The 23503-nt window shown below is 32.5% G+C and overlaps 1 protein-coding gene across 1 annotated transcript in view; it reads right to left on the bottom strand.

The window, feature by feature from the left end:
• The window catches only part of RANBP9 (RAN binding protein 9), a 97266-nt gene that overhangs the window by 29960 nt on the left and 43803 nt on the right, over nt 1-23503 (bottom strand). Inside the window, exons 3-6 of the mRNA XM_051970660.1 lie at nt 11453-11505; nt 9810-9977; nt 6043-6065; nt 2458-2642 (exon numbers count right to left, since the gene is read on the bottom strand). Of these exons, the coding sequence (XP_051826620.1) occupies nt 2458-2642; nt 6043-6065; nt 9810-9977; nt 11453-11505 (429 nt within the window). The remainder of the gene's footprint in view (nt 1-2457; nt 2643-6042; nt 6066-9809; nt 9978-11452; nt 11506-23503) is intronic.

Genomic DNA, 23503 nt, shown 5'->3' with positions numbered 1-23503 from the left:
TAAGGCAAAATAACATTATTTAAGAATCCTGAAAAAGAAACTATTAACTTAAATGTACACAAGTCATTGATGAGTGATTAATCTCTCAATCAACACTGTAGAAGTACAAACATTACTGAATTATATTAACTACACAGTCAATTAAATTATTCATTAAAAAATTTAATATAAAAGACAAGAATAATCTACAGCTAATTAAATAATTAGTAAACAGTGCTTTTACGAAATGCATACTAAGACCAGCTTTGCTTTCTTGAAGCAGCTAGGTGGCATAATGGATAGAGTCCTGGGTCTGGAGTCAAGAAAACTAGTTCAAACCCAACTTCAGACACTTACTAGCTATAAGCTAGTCATTTAGCCTGTTTGTCTCCATTTCCTCAACTGTAAAATGGGGATGATAATAACAGCACCTTCCTATAAATTGTGGTGAGGATCAAATGAAATAATATTTGTAAAATATCTAACACAGACACGTAGTAGCCATTATATAAATGCTTATTATCTTCCTGTTAAGGTAAACTAAAAGTTTTACAAAAATTAAGTGAATCTTACTTGATAAAGAAAATTAGCCAAAGAAAAAGTTTTACTAATAAAATTATCTACCATTTCATCAATTAATCTTTTCAAATTATTTCATTAAAACCACACATATCTCCTTAGAGCTAAAATAGATTACCTTTTTCTTTCCTCTTACAAGTATGAACTTTTAAGGAAACAAATGTCAAGTTATTATATTATTATGCCAAGGGATCTTGGTAATTAATTATGACCTTAAAAAAAAAAAACACAGAAACTAACAAAATCATTTTTATTTACCTATAAGCTTTTAATGGCATCCAGATATATAACTATCCTTTTAGACTCTAATCTTTATTTATTTAGTTATTTTTTTGATTAACTTTTTATTGACAGAACCCATGCTAGGGTAATTTTTTTTTACAGCATTATCCCTTGCATTCACTTCTGTTCCGATTTTCCCCCTCCCTTCTTCCACCCCCTCCCCCAGATGGCAAGCAGTCCTTTACATGTTAAATAGGTTACAGTATATCCTAAATACAATATATGTGTGCAGAACCGAACAGTTCTCTTGTTGCACAGGGAGAACTGGATTCAGAAAGTATAAATAACCCGGGAAGAAAAACAAAAATGCAAGCAGTTTATATTCATTTCCCAGTGTTCTTTCTTTGGGTGTAACTGACAAGACTCTAATCTTATAACAGCTTCATTAAAAGCTATATGAATGCTATTTATTGTTGCTACAAATTAAAAAAATATACAATCTAAAATTTTCTTCATTCTCTACCTAAAAATGAGCAATTATTCTACTTGTATGTATGATTAACAATGACATGTTTATTTTTACATATCTTCTTAAAGCTATACTATATATCTTATAAAATTAAATCCTGAGGATGATAAATGGCTTCTACTATTTTTCTTATATCAACAATTTCAATAAGTCATTTATAACCAATTACATGATTTAAGAACATGTGTTTTTAAAGTCTTCTAAGAATGACAAGTTGCACTCCAATTTTATTTGTATTTAAGGATTTATTATAATATATAATTCAATAATGTTTGTTACTTTACCAATTTCAGATTTGAATTCTGTAACAGCTTGCTAGGGAACAGAAAATTAACTCCACTAAAAATCTTAGTAAATATTTTTTCAGTTTCAAATAAATGTGTAATATGATTACACTGCCAAAATTCAATTTCAGGTCATGGAAGAACTGAAGGAGTCTTTACTTCTGCCTCTACATGCAGTTAAATCAAAATTAATCACAACTCCTAATGCCATTTTGGCCAGTCACTTATGAAATTGAGGCATACCTAACAGCAGTTAAGAAAACATACATGTAACCCACTTTAGGAATATGAGGCCCTAAATCTGACTTGTCATTTCTGATTGCCTGCTACCATGTCATCCAGAAAAAGCTGTCTAGTTTCCTCTGGCAAAGTACTGTGTCAGAGTGAAAGTTTTATATCCAATCATCCATTTTATTTACTTTAGTCTCAATTGTTGGTCAGTCATTTTTAAAATTACATCTGGCTCTTTGTGAGCTCATTAGGGGGTTTTCTTGGCAAAGACACTGGAGTGATTTGCCATTTCCTTCTCCAGCTCATTTTACAGATGAGGAAACAGAGGCAAAGAGAATTAAGTGACTCATCCAGAATCACAGTTAATAAGTATCTGAGATTAAGACTTGAATTTGGGAAGATCGGTTTTCTTGAATTCAAGCCGAGCACTATTGTGCCACCTAGCTGCCCAACTAATCTCAAAATGAAGGTAATTATGTGACAGAAATTCAAAGTTTATTACGTTAAGATGATTATAACTTAATAAAAGAAACTATACATTAAAATTTTCTCTAAACACAAAAAGAATACCAACTGTCAAAATACTTTATAAAATGCAATTTTTGAAAACTGTTCCAACTACTTCACTCTTACTTTTGTATCATGGTCTGCCATTCTCCTTCTCTATCACCAATGGGAAACCGGTCTATTTGTGCCTGTATTTTGGTTCTCCATTCTCGCATATAGTCTTCTATATCAAACACAAATGGATGTTGCCCAAAATTGGCATCTACCACTTCTCCTGGTGTCTGTAGCCCCACAGTCGGATACAAATTTGGCTGTAAGACAGACAATATATTCATTCTGTTAATTGTTTTCCTAATACTATAACTTTTAAAAATTCTTTCTTAAAAAGAAGTAGCAACATTTCTTCACTAAACAAATGTAGTTGGGTTTACATTTATTTATTTACATAGACTACCTAAAACCAATTAGAAAAGACTATCTAAAATTATGATGACAATCATCATAAGAAATATATAGACAATGTAAAAGGCAAGAAAAATCAGTTACACAAAAAGTTAGCAAAGTTTTCCTCCACAAAATTGTCTCTAAACATACATCTTTCTGAACCATCAGAAACCATTTGAGCATTTAAGTATATCTACAGCATTATATAATATGAAAAGGCCATTTCTGTCTTTAAGGAAACTATGCATGTTAATATACAAATGAAATAATGTATATAAAGCACTTTACAAATGTTAAAGGTCTATACAAATGTGATCTGCAATTATGATTATTTAAGTCTAGAAATATTCATGGACACTTACATGAGCAAATTCCACTTTATTTTTAAGATTAAGTCTCCCTACTTCACCCAGATTAGAAGTGGGCATTGACTTTCTGCTTTGTTTCTGTCCAGAGCCTATTCACCCCTTTTGAGGCATCCTGGGTTCTATCATTCTCACTCTTCTCCACCCCACCCCATCCCCTGCACATGCAGAAGGTGTACCATTTTAATGCTGCACTTAGTGCAAATACTCAATCAGCTTAACCCACTGCAGTTCAGAACTTCCAAATTCAACAGTTACTAGCCTCGATTTCATTCACAGGTACCAAGGATTACTGATGTGTGCAACTGCACTTGGCTCATTCCCACCTTTTACATACTTTCTTATAGATTTGTACCTTTATAGTATGTTAATGTGAAATCCTAACTGTACATCTAACAGTGATGATGCTATCTTCATCTATTTGGTCTCTTAACAGAAACTATCAAGTTAAAAGGTAAAGGAGATGTTCATATAGAATCTTTAGGCAATGTTGAAGTATCAAACTATAAAAAGTGAGGAATGCCTATATTTAGGAATACATCTGAACAAAACACACAATACATATTCACACACCTCAAAAAGGAAGATGGATTAGAATGCCTAGCAAATAGGTAGGCATTTAATAAATGCTTGAATTGACTGAAACCCAAGAGCAAATATTATAAAGTTTAGTAACCCTAAGTACCAAAATGTTTAATGAAAATTATTCAACTTCAGTAATAGACCTCTAAAACTTGTGAAGGGTACAAAAAAAAAGATGATTGTATTGTGTAAAGAGTACTTTAGTAGTCCTGGATTTTTCATTGGCAAATAACAACTCTCTGATTCGTGATATTGGCCTCACATATTTCACACAGGTTTTTATGAAGATCTAATTAGGGAGTGTACATAAAAGTACTATGAAAGGTATGAAGTGCTATTCAATTATATGTTAAATAATAATAGCATGAATACTTGACATTAGGGCACACAGATTAAGCCCTTCACTGATACACATTCACTAAAGGAAATTAGAGACGATTAAAAAAATTATTTTTTCAATATATACTATAGCAACAAAAACTCCCCACAGAAAACAAACTATTGAATTCTCTAAAATTCTCTTTAGAGAATGTATAAGTAAAAAAAACAAAAACAAAAAAACCCAAAATGTTGTTTGTATATTTAACACTCTTCCTGATTCAATAGAAACATACTTGTATATTTGAAAAAATCTTGAGAGAACTACTAGAACACCTTTATTTTGCTTAATAAGTAATCTTGAAGCTTAGAGAAAACATTTCTTATTAGAAGCAATACATCTTTTTAAATTTATCTTTTTAAAAAGACAAATACTTATTCTATAATAAAATTTATCAACATATGAATTCTATCATAAAAGTTATAAAAGACAGTCCCCCCAAAACAGCCAGGGCTATTTGTAAAATATAGTAATTGAACACTAACAAAATTTATTGTTCTAACGAATTAGTACTTATAGCAAACTTCGAGAATACTAACAACAACATAAATTCAAACTTCAAAATATAGTTAGTTTTTCAATGTAAAATCATCTGAATCAATGATAAAATGAAACAAACTTAATGAACAAAAGTTCATATAAAATAAATGAATGATTTGAGTGTATAATCAATTATTATAGTAAAAAAAAAAAATTTATTGGGGAAGGGAAAATTAAAATTACTTCCTGAAAATAACAGGGATTGATTTGAAATGTCTGAGATAGGATTAAGTAGGTTGCTAACAACTAGTTCATTGCCTGCAGTGAAGTAGAAATGAGAGCCCTTTTATAGACCTTTCATAATGCACAGTAGAAAATTAGACAAAAACTTTTAGAACTTTTATTTCTTTTGAAATATTAAATATACTGAAAATCTCCTTTAATCTACAGTCTAGAAGAAAACTAATTCAAATACGCTATAAGTAAAGAATTCAAGTTAATTTTTTAAAATAACAGTTTTATTCTATAAAGGAAATGATATGTGTCCACTCATTAGAACTTTTAGATATAGGTCATTTAATTTTTTTGGTTGTTTTCTGTGGGAGCCAGATCAGTGACACAAATAAACTCTATTAATGCTGTTTCCCCAAAATTTGCCCAGCAGCAAATCTGATCTGATCTGTCATATTCATCTTGTGTGGTAAAGAGTAAACAGCTCCTACTGCAAAAATATGACAAGCTGTTCACAGGCCTTTGTGGCTGTGATATATAAAACAGGAAATCTTACAAAACAAAAGCTTAGCTGACCAATAGGGCTGGATTCATACTACATAACCCAGCTTAATGACAGAAAGAAAATAACTTAGTAATTGAAAAGCAGGAGAGAAACCAATAGCAATAACAAATTATCAAAAAATGGACAAAAGGAGATGGACTTTCTCAACTTTTTTTCCATGCTGCTTGAAGAGAGTTATTTAGCAAATAAAATGTGGTCTGTTCTACTATAACTTGTTCTATAGGTTTAGCAACAAGATAAACCAAAAATCAGATAGCCGCTAAGGCTTTAGTCTACTACAGACATAATTCAAAGGCAAAAATCTTTAAAAGCAGGTAGTAATTAAAAATTATGTACAACATAAAAAAAAAAAAATCTCAGTACCATTAAAGGTAAAAATTTTTAATTTTTCAAAATTAAATAAATAAAATTAAAAAAAAATCTCTACATGGGTTAATTTACAACAAATGAAAAAACCATAAAACTAGATATACCAATTTAACTCCTATCATAGAAGGTCTATACATAACTTTATATGTGCCTTCTTAAAAAAGTGGTGAGGTGGGAAAAAAGGGAGAGAATCTCCAACAAAAACAATTGTTAAAAAAAATTTATATTTTTTCTATTACACTTTTATATATACAAACTAAGATGCAAAATATATTCTAAAAAGAGTTATATCTTACCGGTAGATCTGTGAAGGCTATACCTGTAAAATACAAGAAGATAATTAGTATTACAATTGATTTTCAAAAAAATAGAATGTTATACATTTTGGTAATCACCACTTTATATACAAATAAGCAAACATTGATTCCAATGACAAAATTTCCAGTATACAAAGAGTTCAGTTCGTGGAGTCAGCAGACATATGAATTTCTACTCCATCAATCTCTAGCTGGCCTCACCTGTTAAAACAAAAGTAACTTCTAGTACTACCCCACTATTTCACTCTGAAAACCTTCCAACTCCCTATCATGTATGGGTTAGTATTATTATGCTGCCACTGCTCAAAATACATTTCTAATTCAACTGAAAGAATTACTTTTATGTCCTAGAAAACCATCCCAAAGAAAGTTAAGTGGCAAGATTTACCACTATCATATGGTCCAAAGAATATACTCTGAAGGGAATTACAAAGGTAATTTTAAAAACACTTTGAGAAAGAATAGCATTACTGGAATAAAAGTACAGCTTATAACAAGATGATTAAAGGTCAACATTCATTTGGACGTATAAGTACTGGTAATATTAGCTTAATTTTTTTTTAAAGCATTATGTCATAATCACATTACACAAGATTTAGCCTATAAAAGGGTACCACCTCCAAATTGTTACAAGGAAATTTCTGGACTCAGAACCCCTCCCCTCCCTACTATGTTTATAGTATTTTAAAAATACTTTTAATATAGAAAACTTTCATACTGCCATGGCACTAGAAATACAAAACCATAGATGGTATAAATTTTATACAAAAAAAAAAAAAAGTAATAATAGTAATTTCAGTCTCAAGTAAAAAAAAGTCTGTGCCCTCTTCAAATACATTTAAATTCTTCAGAAATCTAAAAAAAGAATGTCAAATAATGCAAAACAAGAAATTTTTTAAATGTTCATTTCTAACATAGGTACAACAGCACTGACAAATTAAGAATTCCCTATCTTCTTTGCAGACATCAATGTTTTAACATGAACATTTTCTGATAATTATTTTGCTTTACTAAAGACAAGACTGTGTTAAAAATCTTTCCAAACATTTCCTAAAGATCCTAATAGCAAATTTATTTTAATTTTAATAAGTTTTAAAATCTTGTCAAAGATAACAGATATCAGAGAAAAACATTCATCTAACTCTATACAACAAATTTCACATATATGCATATTCCACTTTTAAAAGTTGGGTATTTTTTTAGACAAATTTTAAGTAATCCCAATTTTTAATTCATTTTCAGAGGAAAAAAATACTTTAAAAAGTATTCAGCTGAAATTTTAAGAAAATGTAGTTGCAACTTTTAAAAGTAAATATGTGAATTGACATTAGTTCCTTAATCTTTAATTCTTATTGCCAATTAAAAAAATTTTTTTTTAAATTTAGTATGTACATAAGAGCTTTACAATAGACCAGATTACAAAAAATAAGTAATCTACTAAGGACAGAAATTATAATTTCTAAGAGGTATGACTAGACAATAATTAAACATTACTTGCCTGGTCTGGAAGAAATGCCTCAGATACTGCCCCAAAGTGCTCAAAATATTTTATACATAATTAGGACATGTCCCTATTGGGTTTCCTGTTCCTTACCACTTTTAAATGCTTAAGGGAAAATATATTAATATTTAAAGACTTGTGAAAATTTTCTAGTAATTGATAAATGGAGTCAGTCTCCATTCTCCTCCCACTTACCCTCCAAAAAAATCTCATTTAAGTAAAGCATAAAGGTTTAAGAACATTAACCAAAAAGACTACCTATAATCATAGTACTTTTTAAATTTGAGAAGCACCTATTATAGTTTGACATTCATATATTAAAGACTAATTTATTCTTGTTCAATAAAAGATCAATATTATACATTCAACCAAACACTAAACAGACTAATCTAATCATCTTATCTCTTAAAGTTTAGAATCAACTGTCTTTATTAGATGTATTCAAATCTCTAGTCTCATTTTTTCCAGTTTAATATAATGTAAGATCAATCTTGTACATTCAATTAAACATCCTGAGAATCCAAATCAAGTAGGAACACAAATTGCACTGGAATATTAACAGCAAACAAATAAGAGGGAGCTTATTTTTCCTGAAGGAATAAAATCTTAGCCATTACAATCACCTTGAACCATTAAGAAACATATAATGTAATCTTCATTAGTGGCCCTGATCAAAATCCCTCTGTGGACAGCCATAAAACAAGCATCCTTTGTGGTGCAAAGGAGGCAGAGACAGCCCTTGCTACAGTTAAGATGCCATAAGCACTTTACCAGATTCATAATCATGTATTAAGAATTTGAATTTATAATTATTAGGTTATGATGAGGAATCACAAATCATTCACACAGAGTAATAACAGACAGTTCAAGGAACTTTTGTTATTACTAATATAGCTGGGGATTCAAACATTTCTTGGAAGAATTGCTATGCTACATTAGAAGGATTTGTAAGATATAAAGAGTAACTTGTATATTCTGATTTTTAAATTCTATTTCTTTGCTAAGAGCAATTTCTTCCACCTTCTTTTTCATAGTTAAAAGATAGTGTATTTATTTATCCTATTTTATTTTTGCCCCCTCCCACTTCCCCCGAATAGAAATAATTCCTTGTTAATAAAGTACCTGTTTTTATAGCTTATTGAGTTTTGGCTGTTTTTTTGTGGTTATTCTTTGAAGTATGCACTGAGGCTGTCCCCAAGAAGGGCGTTACTACCAGTCCCAGTCTTCATTCTGGAAGAAGGTAAATTGCAAGTGGAATTAATTGTAGGTTGGTGGCCTAAGAAATTGATGGTAATGTATGGAGCCAATTCCACGATTTTAGGCCAAAGTAAAATTTCGGCAGCTAAAGAAGGGTAGAGACTCATGAAGATAAGAGCTGTAAAAACCCAGAATTGGAATTCATTATTTCTGGCCTTGTACCTAGAATACTGTTTATCTTTTAAATGCTATAAAATGACTCAAACAGCTACATATTTTTAAATTGCTAGGCTTTTCTTTAAAGAATGGAATTTTAGATAACTTATGTAAAATACTGCTTCTGATATGGAAAATTATGCAGTAAGACTATAGCCTACTCTCCACTTTGAATGTGTTATGTGTTGTGGTCTAAAAATACTATTTTTCCTAGTAAGTTTTCAAGTTTTAGGTTTGTCCAACCCTTTTACTAATTCTTTTTCTCCCTCATGAGTCTCCCTATTTTTCTTTTCTTTTCTTTCTTTTTTTTTTTTTTAAAGAAAATACCTACTCACCTTCACAATTCTATATTGCAGCTACCATCCTTCATTTATCCTTCTTTAGCAGGACTTTCCTCATAACATGTTAATGCCATTTACTTGGTTGGTAGCAATCATTTTCAACCATACTGTTCCTCCCCTGACCCCTTCCCATCCAAGGGCTGATGATGTTGCATTCTTAGCTCTTGCTACACCAGGAAATAAACCACAAAATAAACCTAACTTTCCTATACAGCAAAGTAGAAAATTCACTAATCTAGACATGGGTACTGCCATAGTTCCTTTTCCTATCTGAAATACAGTATAATTTTTAACAAAGTAAAAATTTCCACAATTTTCACAAATTCAAATGTCTGGCTAGAACACAAAACCCTATATATTCAACTGCATCTAAAGTAGATAATCAAAAATCAAGTGTAACTAGAGTGTTGCAAAGATGACAAATGCAAATAAGAACCTGTTCTAGAATCAGAACATTTGCTTATTTTACATGCAATAAATTATCTCAGTACCTAAACTATGTCCATTCTTTGTGTAGAAGCAGGTATTGTTGATAAGGTTTACACAACAGCCAATGACATCACCAGTTGTAAAAGTTGGTCCATAGGGTTGTCCCGTTCCAGAAGAACAAAATGAATGTCCATCATCTCCATGGTAACCATATGAATGTTTATCCCAACCTAAACCGAAAGCAGTAATTTATTTATTGTATTTCAAGTTTTATGTAAGGAATTTACTTTCTTTGTACTGGATTCATTCATTTAAGATTAATGATAAATACATAAAGCCCTTTAGAAGAATGCAGAACTGCTACAAGAAAACAAATTCTCATTTGTACATTCAAATCTCTAATCACTGTATTAGTGTTTTTTAAAACATAATTATCTTGGGATAAAATGAAGTTATAGATATGAAACACAGGGTGCTCCCACATGACAAAAAATACAAGTAAATGTATCATTTGCAGAACAACTTTCTCATGTTCTTTTCTTAAAGGATGGTAGTCATATATATTATTTCCTGCCTTTTACATATTTTAAAAATCAACCCATAATTCTTATTTGTTTAAAAAAAAAAAAAGGAAAGGGAGAAAGAGGGAGGAAGAGGGAGATAGAAGGATGGAAGGGGAAAGAGAGAGAAAGAGATAAGAAGTGAGAAAGAGAAAGACAGAGGGAGAGAAGAGAAGATAGGAAGGATAGAAAAATATGTTCTATTCTACTTTTATTTGACAAAGACAGAGTTTTGATGTTAGTAGATCACCTTAGTTAACTAGGTGATTCAAATCTAAAAATTAAGCATTTTATGATCCCTCAGGCAACATCATTTATAATGTTAAACCACTTGAACAGCACCCAAACTACAGATTATTATCACAATGCTGTATGTACATTAAAATAGATAACTTTATTTTATATTAGCTGTTATTTTAAACAATGAAACATTATTAAAACATACCACTATGCTCTTTATATTTTGTACCACATTTATTATTACATAGATGCTGTTAAGTAAGATGTCCTAGCAAATAAAACACCTAAACACAATTTGAAGCCAAATTAAACTGGCTTATGTTAAAAAAGCAATTATTACAATTTTACATTAATGGTTTTAATTTCAAAATATTCAACTCAAAGTTTTGCAAACTAACAGGAGGGAAAGAATGGTGCAAATAAACATAAGGATCACTAAGTTACATACTTTGGCGATATTTTTGCCATCCTACTTATGTTTTCCTTAAGACAAATATAAAAATTATTTTTCCTGAGTACGCACCAAATGGGTGAAACAGCTTAGGGGTATTTATATTAATGATTGGGAAAACTCACATGCAGAAATTAGAACTGAAAAAGTTTTAATTTTAAAAGTTAAAAAGATTATAAAAAGGTACAATCATATACTCTTAGCTTTGTATTAGCCTAAATCATCTCTAAGATCCATTCCAAACTCTAAATCTATGATCCTAAAAATAAAAGTTACCCTTTTCTTAATCTGTCTTTAAAACAATCCAGCCTCCCCTTAAAATCCACAACTTAAAACAATCAACTAAAATAAGTATGTTTTATTCCTTGCCCATTAAAAACTGTCACTGATCCCAAATATGCAGATTAATAGCAGCTACCTGCAGTGCTACACTATACTTCAAACACAAGTATACCTGGTAGTCTATTCATGTTCACACCTTGAGCAGAAAGACCAATTCCCATGTAACTGTAAAAAAGAAAAGCAGGTTATTCCTTATGTAAACAAATTATGAACAGTATATGACAATCAGAAACATGCTTAAGACACGTGGAGATTGATACAGTGTAATAGATTTGCTGGGTTTATAGGAAAAATGACATTGAAATTCAATGAGTTACAAAAAAAATATCACCCACCCAAAAGGACCAGGACTATGTAATCAATAAACTACACTCAGATAACAAAACAGCAATAATAATTACTCCTTTTACCATTGCTTAAAAATTCCTTTCTACTAATCTACTGGGGACGATTTTTAATAATATCATTCTGCCCAATCAAAAATACAAAATCTTTTTTAAGAGAAAGGAAATTTTCAAATAGAAGTAGATAATCAAAGGAGAAGGCATTCTCACATAACATTTTAAAATATTTAAAAAATTATGATGATTTTGGAATGAATTTTTGGCAAATTCACAAAAGCTCAACACAAAGGCCCACCAATTTAGTTTTCAAGATGCCATATGAGCTAAGAGTATGAGGAAAAGAATCAGATTCTGAGTAATCATGACAAAAATCATGACAAAAGATGACATAAAAAATATCAGAGAATAGCAGAAGGGATTTTTTTTATTTTTCATTATAATACATTTCTGTTCACCATATTCATTTATAAAAGTTCTTCCCTTTTCTACCTCTATGCTAAAATAAGTTTCAATAGAAAACTATGGTTTTATCGTTGGTTCAGATTTTTTTTAAAAGACTATGCAGTGATTATTCTCTTCTCTCTGTCTCATATACACAGACACAAAAACACACACAAGCATCAACAATTTGATAAACTGAAAAGAAAAATGGATTTGAAATCAAAGAACCTGGACATTAATTTAACCTTGATTCTGCTACCTGTTGTGTGAGTTTGGGCAGGGCACTTAAGCTCTCTTTTTTTGGTTTATCTAAAAATTGGGAAGGAACGTGTGGAAAGGATGTGCACTAGATGATACTTGAAGTCATTCAATCAACAAGCATTTATTAAGCACCTCTTGAGTTCCAGGGATTATGCTAGGATCACAAAGCAAGAAAAAAAGAAAGGAGACAAGAGAGAAGAAAAATAATTCCTATTCTTAAGGTTCTTATGTTTCAACATGGAAGACAATTTACCCAAGTAAATACAGAATAAAATTTTAAAAATACATTATAGTTCAATATAATTCAGAGGAGTTCTAGCAATAGGAGAATGAGGGAGGTCAGGAAAGGCTTCCTGTTACAAAGGGATGCCTCGAACTATATGTTAGAGGAAGAAGAGTACTATGAGGCACAGCCAAGTTGGGAGAGAATGCAACGCAGACATAAGGGACTGTCAGTACAAAAGTACATAGACAGAAGATGAAGAGTCTTGTGAGAAAGTGAGAAATGGCAACTCTAGGAAAACAAAATGAAATTAGATAAGGAATGAAGAGCATTAAAAGTCAAAGTTTACATTTTATCCTAGAAACAACCACTGGAATCACTCGAGTTTACTGAGTAAAGGAATGACAAGATGAGGTTAGCATCACCTATGAAGAAGAGATAGCTTTGTAGCTACATAGAGAAGAGTTTTAAATGGGAAGAGAAAATGAGGTAAGGAAAGGAATTAGTTCAGATGACATCCTGAACAAAAGTGGTACCTATATGAACAGAAAAAAGGGATTAGATATGAGAGAGGGTTCTTAACTTGTTCAAAGACACTATAAACTAGGATGAGGGCCAGGAGGAGAAATGCATCTATTTCCTTTTAATTATATGTATTTTATCTTATGCATTTAAAAACATTATCATGAGAAGAGGTCCATAAGTTTTACTAGACTGCCGAAGGGGTTCAAAACACTCCCCAAAAATTAAGAGCCTCTATCACAGAGATACAAACAGCAAGATTTGGCAACTGGATGTATGAAGTGAGAGAAAATAAAAAACTGAGTATGTAAAGTTGAGAGACTAGAAGATTAACAATCTCTCCTAAACATACAGACAGAAGTCTGAGAGTAAGATAAATGATTTGTTTGGGACACAATACAATTGAGATGGCTATGAGATATCCAGGCTGAAATATCTAACAGGTATCTGGTGATGGGAGAGGAGAGCTCAGGAAAGAGACTTCTACTGGATATAAAGAACTGTAAGTCAGTTGGTCAATAAAAACAGAAATGAAATAAACCCAGGGGAGATGCTGAGATCTCAGAGAGAACAGAGATCACACACACACACACATACACACACACACACACACACACACACACTTGTAAAGACCATTGGATTACAGGGTTTGATGGGAATGATGATACTGCAAAGGAGAATGAGGAATCATCATACAGGCGGAAGAACCAAAAAAAAAAACCAGTGTCATGAAAATTCAAAGAGAGAATCTAAGAGTAGAGTGATCATTTTAATAAGACCCTCACCTAGAAAGAGCAGTTTCAATTGCCTAAGAAGCAAGGATACAAAGAGTTTAACTTTGAAGGAAGAAATAGAGGCCTTTAAGTTTAGATACTTTCCCCAAAAAAGTTTGGAAAAGAGAAATGGAAGAGATCACAAGCCTGAAGGAATGTTAAAGTATAAAAAAAAGTTTTTGGCCAATGGAGGTGGGCTTTGAAATTTTAGCAAAAAAATTTAAAGGCAATAGGGAAAGAGCTAGTAGAGAGGTAGAGGAGGGATAGAATTAAAAAAGACAATGTGCTGGAAAACATGGGAAAATATGAAATCAAGGCAATATATTTTAGCAAAAGGGACACTTCACTATCACAAACAGGAGAAAAGGACAAAAATTATTTCAAGCAAATGCCTAAACCTCCTATATTTGAAAGTTCCAAGGACTGAAGAACAACAAAAGTTGTTGTTACAAGGTGTCTGAAACATGTTTCTACTTAGTATTCTCTTTTTAAATTTCAGACTACCTCTGTTTTAAGAAGGTAAAGGAAAAATTATCCACTAGAGCCCCAAATTAGTTTCTTGCCCTAGAATCTAGTGACAGAATTAGCAGAAACCTATTCCTTGGTCAAGTTTATCATGCCTTTTATCTCAGGTAACAGTCAAAGGAAGACAAGAAAACTAGCCAGTATCATAGGAGAAAATATGACTCAATCAAAACTAAGATGACTACCTCATTCTGTTTTGTTAATATCTCTTAGAAAACAATGGAAATAATGGATTTGTTACCTCTTTTTATTGAGCAATTCTGCTATCCTTTATAGTTCATACCCTCCCCACTCCACCACCTAACAATTTGACTTAGATCCACCAATAAGTTTTTAGTTTAACATTATATCTTTTCTCCTTTACATTTACAATGCAATCAGTACACTTTCATTCACTATTCTTTTTGTGCCATTACAAAAACAAAAATTGCAGCACAAAAATCACATTTGTTCAAGATTGAAAAAAAAACCTAGAATATAATATAATCAGTGCCTACCTTAGTGCTTGACTCCATAGTAAACAGGGAATCTAAGCCCCAACATAATACAAGCCTCCATTATTTGTTTTAAAGGATCACTGCTTCAGTATCATAACTATTCAATTATTAATTACCTAAACCACAAATCAGTCATTTAACCAATATTAACTAAGGAAAGGCCTTAAATTCAAAGCATTGTACTAGGGACTACAGGTGATAGGTGATGAAAATGATTAGGGAAAACTGAAAGAAACTTTAAAAGTTATTTAGTTCAAGTCCTGAATTTTGATAGATGAGGAAATGTAGCATAAAGTGATCTGAAATGACCTGCCCAAGGTCACACAACAATTTAGTTATCAGTAGCAGACTAAACCTCAGGATTCCCAGTTGCAAATTCTTTCTGCTATATATCCATAATGCTCAAAAGAAGATCTAGTAATAAAATCAAGGGGTGGTAGAACACTATACATACACGCACACACACAGACATACACACACACACACACACACACACACACACACACACACACACAAATCAAATTATTTAGAAAACTCAGAAAAAAATGGACTGCACAAATTCAGAAGCTTGGGGAAGACTAGAAAACTTAACAGGTAAAATGCAAAGAAATCTAATTTTAGATCTTTGATAAGACATTAACAAAATTAAGATTACCAACAACTTTTGTCATGATTTCATATTGTCTTCATCTTTATTCGTGTCTACAACAATACATGGTAACACCAGCATCATATAAGCATATTCCCAATAACCTTAATACATTGCTCCTGTCAGTTATCGAGTCTGGCCAATAAGAAAACACCTGTCAGTCAGGACCACAGACAGTATGTTTTACCTACCAATACCACCCTCACTTAAGAAAATAGCAAGAAAGGTGAATTTACAGCCTCCAACTTTACACTATTACAGTATGAATTTTGTATTTGTGCTCTGCACATGTAAACATGTGCCCATGTATTTACTCTATATCACCAATTTATATCGTTATATGCTGTTTCTATAAAATTTCTTCACATGACACGGTGAACAACACTGTATGACTAAACTGTCATGTTTCTGAGAAAGCTATTATCAATACCAGGCTCTCAAGTATCCTTTAAGACTCTTACCACCTCTGTGGTAGCCAAAGTATTGGTTTTACACAGATAACTTGTCCTCTGCTCCATAGCCCTGAACCCAGATCTCCATTACAAAAATAATGCTCCTACAGCTTATTCTTTCACTACTATTACCTATGCATCTCATATACAGGAGAATTCTGTGCCTGTTGGTACTGGTAGACCAAGAAGGAAAAGTCCTCCTTTTGGACATAAGACAATCAATCTGTGTTTACTATGGGGTCAAGCACTAAGGTATATACTGGGTAAAAACAAAATACAAAAAGAATGACATAACCTCTATCTCAAGGAACTTACATTTGGGGAAATAGGGAGATAACTGGATCTAAATCTGGCTCTTGATCTTCTCTGGCTCTGTGATTCTAAGTTACAACTTCTCTGAACCAATTTCCTTGTTTATAAATTAGTGATAGCAGTACCTCCCTTATACAAAGGCTGTTGTGAGAATCAGATGAGAACCCAGTTCAATTGTACCTCTAACTGGAATAGTCCCTGGTGGGGCCTCTGTTTGTAGTTAGGGGTAGAGGAAGAAAAACAAGTTATTGCTCACCAGAACAGATGCAAGGGACTTGGTCTGTGGGAATCAGGACGTGGCTAGCCACATGTCTAGATACAAGGAGCTTGGGTCCTAGTAGACAGGACCTCAGGAAGCATAGGTCCTACATGTTTCTATTCCTTGTCTTTCTCAAAATTTGGTCAAGTTGAAAAAAAAAAAAAAAAAAAAAAGGAACCATCTCCCAAACTAATGAGCAAAGAGTAACCTCCTACTCTTACCCCACTCCAGGTCACCTTTCCCTATAAAATACCCATATCGAAGATCCTTTAGTCCAACCAGGCAATAAAGCCTCTTCATTGAGAAGCTAAGGAAAGATTAAAAGAGGAACTTGGTAAACAAAAACTCGGCCTGTTTACCAAAAACATCATCTCCACCAATACAGTGTTCAGATAATTCTTACCTCTCAAACCTTTTCTCCCACAGCCTATGTGTGTAAGGTGTTGTACAAATATTAAAAAATTAAAAAGATGTCATTATCATTACTGCAAGAATCTCTTAGGAGATAGAAATTTTCTATAAAGATCATCCATTATTTTGCTCTCCTCCTTGTATACCTCCAAGGCTGCAGAAAACGTCTAAAACATATAGTAGGAGTGAATTTACACAATTAGGTCTTCCATAAAGGAGTATTTTTGTTTTTCCCTTATCCCATAGCTTACGTTCTGTTTCTCAATTTAAGTAGGAGTGATAGGTAAGAATGCTTAATATTCAAATGGGTCTATGATTTTATCTATGTGTACATTCCCTTCAATGATCTTCACCTAACCTCCATCACAGCCTTGGATTATATTCCTGAGTAATTTAGTTCACAAGTAAGCTTTCAATTTAATCTTCCCCAGAACCAGATCTCTCCCTTACTTCCAGCCCTTTCAAGTTCTGTGCAACTACTACAACCATCTATACTTTGAAATAAATTCTCCAGCAAAGATCTATAATATGTCCTAGAGACTATTCCTCTGACTCCTCTAAAATTTTTTATTTAATAATATTTTTTCCCAATTTCCCCCTTTCTCTCTCTTCCAGAGTGTCTAGTCTGTAAACAGCCTGGCAAGCAGGTCAAACTAAGGCCATCAACTTGACTATCATTTCCCCTCAGACCCTGCCAGAGACAGCCCAGGACCCTGTAACCCAAGACCTGCCCTACTAGTCATCATCTCAGGAAGCAGGCCCTGTGTAAAATGTGACCAGGCAACTGCTACTGCTGGTGCTACAGTCCAGCCTCCTCAAACGCCCAGCTCTGGTGAGCCCCAGAGAAAATTCTCAAAACCAATGGCTCGTGACACTATCAAGTGAACTACTTATCAGTAGAAATTACATTTTAAGATACTTCACTATCTACTTTACTGATGTCCCCCATAGGACCTCTCTCTCTGATTTGCAAATCACCCTTCTTTTAAGTGTTGCCTCCCCCAAGTGGAATGGGGGTTCCTAGAGTGCAGTAACGGTCTCGATCTTCTGTCTAGTACAGTATCATCTCTAAGAAACATGCAATCTCTATCAATGTTGTTTGGAAAGCAATAGTATCTTTTAAAGTCCTCTAATATAGTGGCATCAAACTAACCCTGTGGACTGTATATTGACATTTCCCCCTTGAATAATATTTTATTTCTTCCCAATTACATGTAAAAACAATTTTAACATTCATCTTTAAAATTCTGAGTTCTAAGTTCTTTCCCTCTCTCTTACCTCAGTAATTTGATTATATTAATTTGGTTATACATATGCCAATTATGCAAAACATAGTTCTGAAAGAAAACAACAGGCATATGTCCCCCCTGCCCAAAAAACCCAACATAATAATGAAAAATAGTATGCTTTGAGTTGTATTCAGACTGTATCAGTTCTTTCTTTCTGGAGATGAATAGCATTTTTCATCTTTTGGATTTATCTTGAATCACTATATTGCTAAGAAGAGCTACTAAGTCATTCACAGTTGATCATCATAAAATACTGCTGTTACTGTGTACAATATTATGCTGGTTCTCCCCACTTCACTCAGCATCAGTTCCTGTACATCTTTTTAGGGTTTTTTGAAATCTGCCTGCTCATCCACTTTATTTCTTTTTTTTTTTTAATTTTTAAACTTAAATACAAAGTTGTTTTTTTTTTTTAAAAGCATTATCATGTTCACAACAGAACCTAAGAGAGGATTCAAAATATAAAGCAATAAATTTCCATTTCAAAAATGTCTATATAATAAATACTACACACTGTATTAGTTAGAGCTGTCCATCTTTGGTCTTTGCCTTCTTTGTTTTGTTCTCTACTGTATTTTTACTTTATTTTCCCCCTTCCTCTCCACAAGGTTGCAATTAAGATTGTGATATATATATATATAATATATATGTATATGTATCATATATATATATATGATACATATACATATAGATATACACCACACACACACACATATGTATCTATAATCGGGCACATATTTTCACACGCATATAAGACCATACAGGCTTATTTCCACACTGTTTCTCTGAAGGTAGCATTAGCTCTTCCTTCATAAGTCCATATTTTCCTAAATCTACCAGTTCATCACTTTCTATACCACAGCAATACTTGTTTAGTTATTTAAAAAAGTATAAAACTGACATGGTGTAATTTTCCTATTTTTTTCTCTTGGTTAAATTAATTTTAACTTTCTATGAGATCATGATTACCACCTCTGCTTTTTAAAAAACATAATTCTACTCCTGATCTTTATTTTGTTTTTGTGTATCTCTTATTTTTGTATCATTTCCTGAAAGCAATGTTCATATTTTTAATCTATATTTCCATTGTTATAATTGTTTTTTAAATTTTCCTCACTATCCTTCTCAACCTATTCCTGATTCCTCTAACTTTACTACATTGCCCTCCTACTTAATCTATCTCACCCTCCAAAAAGCCTTCCTTATCCTCTTTCCCTACCCTATGCCCTTATTCCTTGTTTCTATCTGAACTTATAACATATATATATTGTTTCCTCTTTATTCCATTCCTGTTAATTTACAACCCTTTTAACCCCTGCCCTTATCCTATTCCCTCATCCTTTTATTTCTTTACAAATTTAAAATAATTTTATTCCCTTCTAAATGTATATGTTGTTCTCTCTGAGGTCTACTCAGGTGAGTAGAGTTCCCTTTAAAAACCCTTTCTTTATCCTCTCCCCCTTCCCTATCCCCTTAAATCTTAATCCCTTAATTCTTCCTGAATCAGAAACTTTTATTCTCTTCTAGATAGATGAGAATAGGCCTTCAAAACTACCAGCCCTCTACTCACATCTAATTCTTCTGTATCAGTTCTTCCTCATTCCTCATTTGTATGACATTAACTGATTTTTACCTTTTCCTCAGTTTTGCTTTTTAGAATTATCATAATCAACTCTACACCCATCACTCTTTTAAACTACCTAATTACTAACGACAATCTTAGACATATGGTTTACATTTCCATCTATAAAAAGTAAACAATTTGTCTTTGAATCTCTTATAATTAGTCTTTATTGTTAACCTTATACATTTCTTGGATGTTGTAGATCAGATTTTCTGTTAAATCTAGGTTTTGTTTTTTTTTTTTCCCAACAAAATCCTTGATGTCTGGCAATTCATTAAATGCCCTTCCTTCCCCTTCCCCCATTCAAGATTATGCTTAACTTTGCTGGATATTTCCAACCACAACCTCAGTTCTTTTGCTCTTCCATATATAGTATTTCAAGATCTGCAGTCTTTTAGTGTAGCTGCTGTTAAGTCTTGTGAAATTCTAATTGTGGCTCCTCATATTTGAATTTTTTTCTTATTCTTCATAATATTTTCTTTTAAACTTGGGGGTTTCAGAATTTGGCTATGATATTCCTGTAAATTTTCCTCCTAGGTTTTCAAGTGGCAATTGGTAGATTTCTTTTTTCTTTTTCTACTTTACCCTTTTGTTCTAACACTATTTTATCAAAATTCTTTTTTTTTTAATTATAGTTTTCAGATAGTCCAATTTTTCTTATGACTTCATCTGTCTCCAGATCAGTTATTTTTTTTGATGAAATGTTTTAATCTCTTCAATTTTTTCAGTCTTTATATTTTGTTTCATTATTTCTTGGTCTCAATTTTGCTGGCTTCCCCTTGCACAATTCTAATTTTCAAGGAGTCATTTTCTTCCTTAAGATTCTGGATCTCCTTTTCTAGTTGTTTGGCCTTCTTTTCATAAACTTGTTTTTCTTGGATTATCATTTTTTAATTTTTAAAAACATTTCCTCAATCTCTCTTTTTTTATTTTTAAAGTCTTTTTTTTCAGTTCTTCTATACTCACTGCTTGCTCTTTCAGCAAAGCTAGCTTGGAGGTGTTTACACATTTTTTTCCTAAACATGGGGGCTTCAAAAGTCGGCTTTGTGACTCCTCCCCACAGGATATTCTCCAGTTGTTCCCAGGAAGACCAATGTTCTGCCCCAATTCTTTTTTTCTATTTGCCAATCTACATTCACTCTGGGGCACTATTTTGTTTTGTTTGTAAAGGAAATATGGAAAGCTTGGAATTTTCTGACCTATTATGCCATCTTCCCACAATCCTCTCCTTACCATTTCTTAAAGCATAATAGTATTCCATTACAATTATATACCACAACTTATTCAGCTATGCCCCAAATGATGGGTACACACCCTTCCTCCACCGCAATTTCCAACACATTCCACCATATTTTGTACGTGTAGATTCTTTTCTCTTTTTTATGATCTCGTTGGGATACAGACCTGGTAGTGGATCAAAGGGTATGCACAGTTTGATAGCCTTTTGGGCATAGTTCCAAATCACTCTCCAGAATGGTTAGATCACTTTACAACTTCACCAATAGAGCATTAGTGTCCTAATTTTTCTACATCCTGTCTAATATCTGTCACTTTCCTTTTCTGTCATATTTGCCCATTGGATAGATATGAGGTGGTAGGTAGTTCAGGATTGTTTTAATGTGTATTTCTCTTAAGAATGATTTAGAGCATTTTTTCATATGATTATAAATAGCTTTGATTTCTTCTTGGAAAATGACATATCCTTATAAATTTACTTTAGTCCTCCACATATTGAAGAAATGAGGCCCTCATCAGAGACATTTGCTGTGTAAAAAAAATTCCCCCCTAGTCTTCTGCTTTCCTTCTAATCTTAGTTGCATTGGTTTTGTTAGTGTAAAACTTTTAATCAAAACTATCAATTTTTATGTCAATGTTTTCTGTCTCGGTCATAAATTATTCCATTAGATCTAACAGGTTACCTATTTTCTTCTAATTTGTTTATGGCATTACCCTTTATGCCTAATATACTCATTTTTATTTTATCTTAGTATATAGTGTAAAATGTTGGTCTATATTTATTTCTGTTTTACTGTTTTCCCAGCACTTTTTGAGCATACTGACTTTGAATTAATATTATCTGTGCATTAACTATTTATTTGGTTAATCATTTCCCAATTAAATCTTAGTATGGTTCAAGTTTAAGACCTTTGCTTTAAGGCAGATATGGGTTATTTGATTTTCTCTTTTGGGAGGAGGGGGAAAGATATAGACTTGTAGATGTGTTTGTGTGTGTGTGTGTGTGTGTGTGTGTGTGTGTGTGTGTGTGTGTATGCATACATATATACACACACATATCTACATGCCATGTTTACATACAATTAGAAATTACAAATTTATAAGTTGTTAAAAATGCTACACTAGGACTGAAAGTGTAGACAATTCAGAAAATCTTTCCCCTGATTTTCAACTGAGTTTAAAAAGAAAAAATGACACTTTTTTCCTAAAAAGGAATGGTTATAAAATATTCAGAGATAAATTTCATCACTCATTTTCAGGCATTGCTACAAAAAATCATTTTGCTATACTATGGTTTTGGCATTATAGACATAAATTGATTTAATACCCAGTTTATAAGAATGTTCATATCACTTTATTCATAGACAATACCAGAATTAACTCCTTTTTCAAGATTTCAAGAATTTAATTCAGACTAACATTCCACCTTAACTCTTATCATCATACTTAAGTATTCTTGATACAGATGATGATCCCTCCTGATACCCTCCTAACCTTCCATTCAATCTCCTAAATTCCCATGTTTTCCACTTTTATACTACCTAGGCCACACACAGACTGTTAAAACTCTTGCTCTGCCAAACACCATAAGCTGTTCTACTTTCAAGTTTGTCTTCTATCAAAAATCATAAACTTCCAATCCTTCAATCTTTGCCTTAGTCCTCCTAAATGTATTCTTTGTCCTTACCATAATCTCCACCCATCCCTGCTACCCTCTTCTCCTAATCCATCACCCCCTGTTATGATTTCACCTCTTTTCATGGTCTTAAATCTACATCAACCAGATGAGGCAACTGGGGTTAAGTGACTTGCCCAGGGTCACTTTAAATATCTGAGATAATATTTGAACTCGGGTCTTCCTGATTGCAGGGTTGGTGCTCTATTCACTGCACCACTTAGCTGCCCTTTCTTGGCTACTCTTAAACCTTTGTCACCTTGTCTTATCACCAATTTCACCTTGTGAAACTCCAACTTTCTATGTGGTTGAATATTCCTGATCAAAGTCAGATAACTTAGGAAGCTTTGTATATTTATTTAACTTTACTGTGAGCCCTTATTTTCATATGGCAATTGTCTTATTTATCCTTGAATGACTATCACTCTCTCCATAGTACCTTCCATCTTCTCTTCAAACTTCCTATTACATTTCCTCACTCATTCACTCTTTCTTAGCATCAGAACTCACAACTTAACTATATTAAGAAAACAGAGGGAGAGGTAAAGCCAAGATGGCATAATACCAGGAACAAATACAGTAAGCTTCCCTCCAAAAAAGAAACAAACAAACCGTACTCCAAACAGATCTAGAAAATGTACAGGACCAAGTCCTGGGTGGGAAATCCAAG

The sequence above is a fragment of the Antechinus flavipes genome, chromosome 1 (assembly GCF_016432865.1).
Source record: "Antechinus flavipes isolate AdamAnt ecotype Samford, QLD, Australia chromosome 1, AdamAnt_v2, whole genome shotgun sequence".
In the NCBI taxonomy this organism is placed as follows: domain Eukaryota; kingdom Metazoa; phylum Chordata; class Mammalia; order Dasyuromorphia; family Dasyuridae; genus Antechinus; species Antechinus flavipes.
The sequence above is the reverse complement of the archived record's forward strand: the minus strand, read 5'-3'. Positions and strand labels throughout refer to the sequence as shown.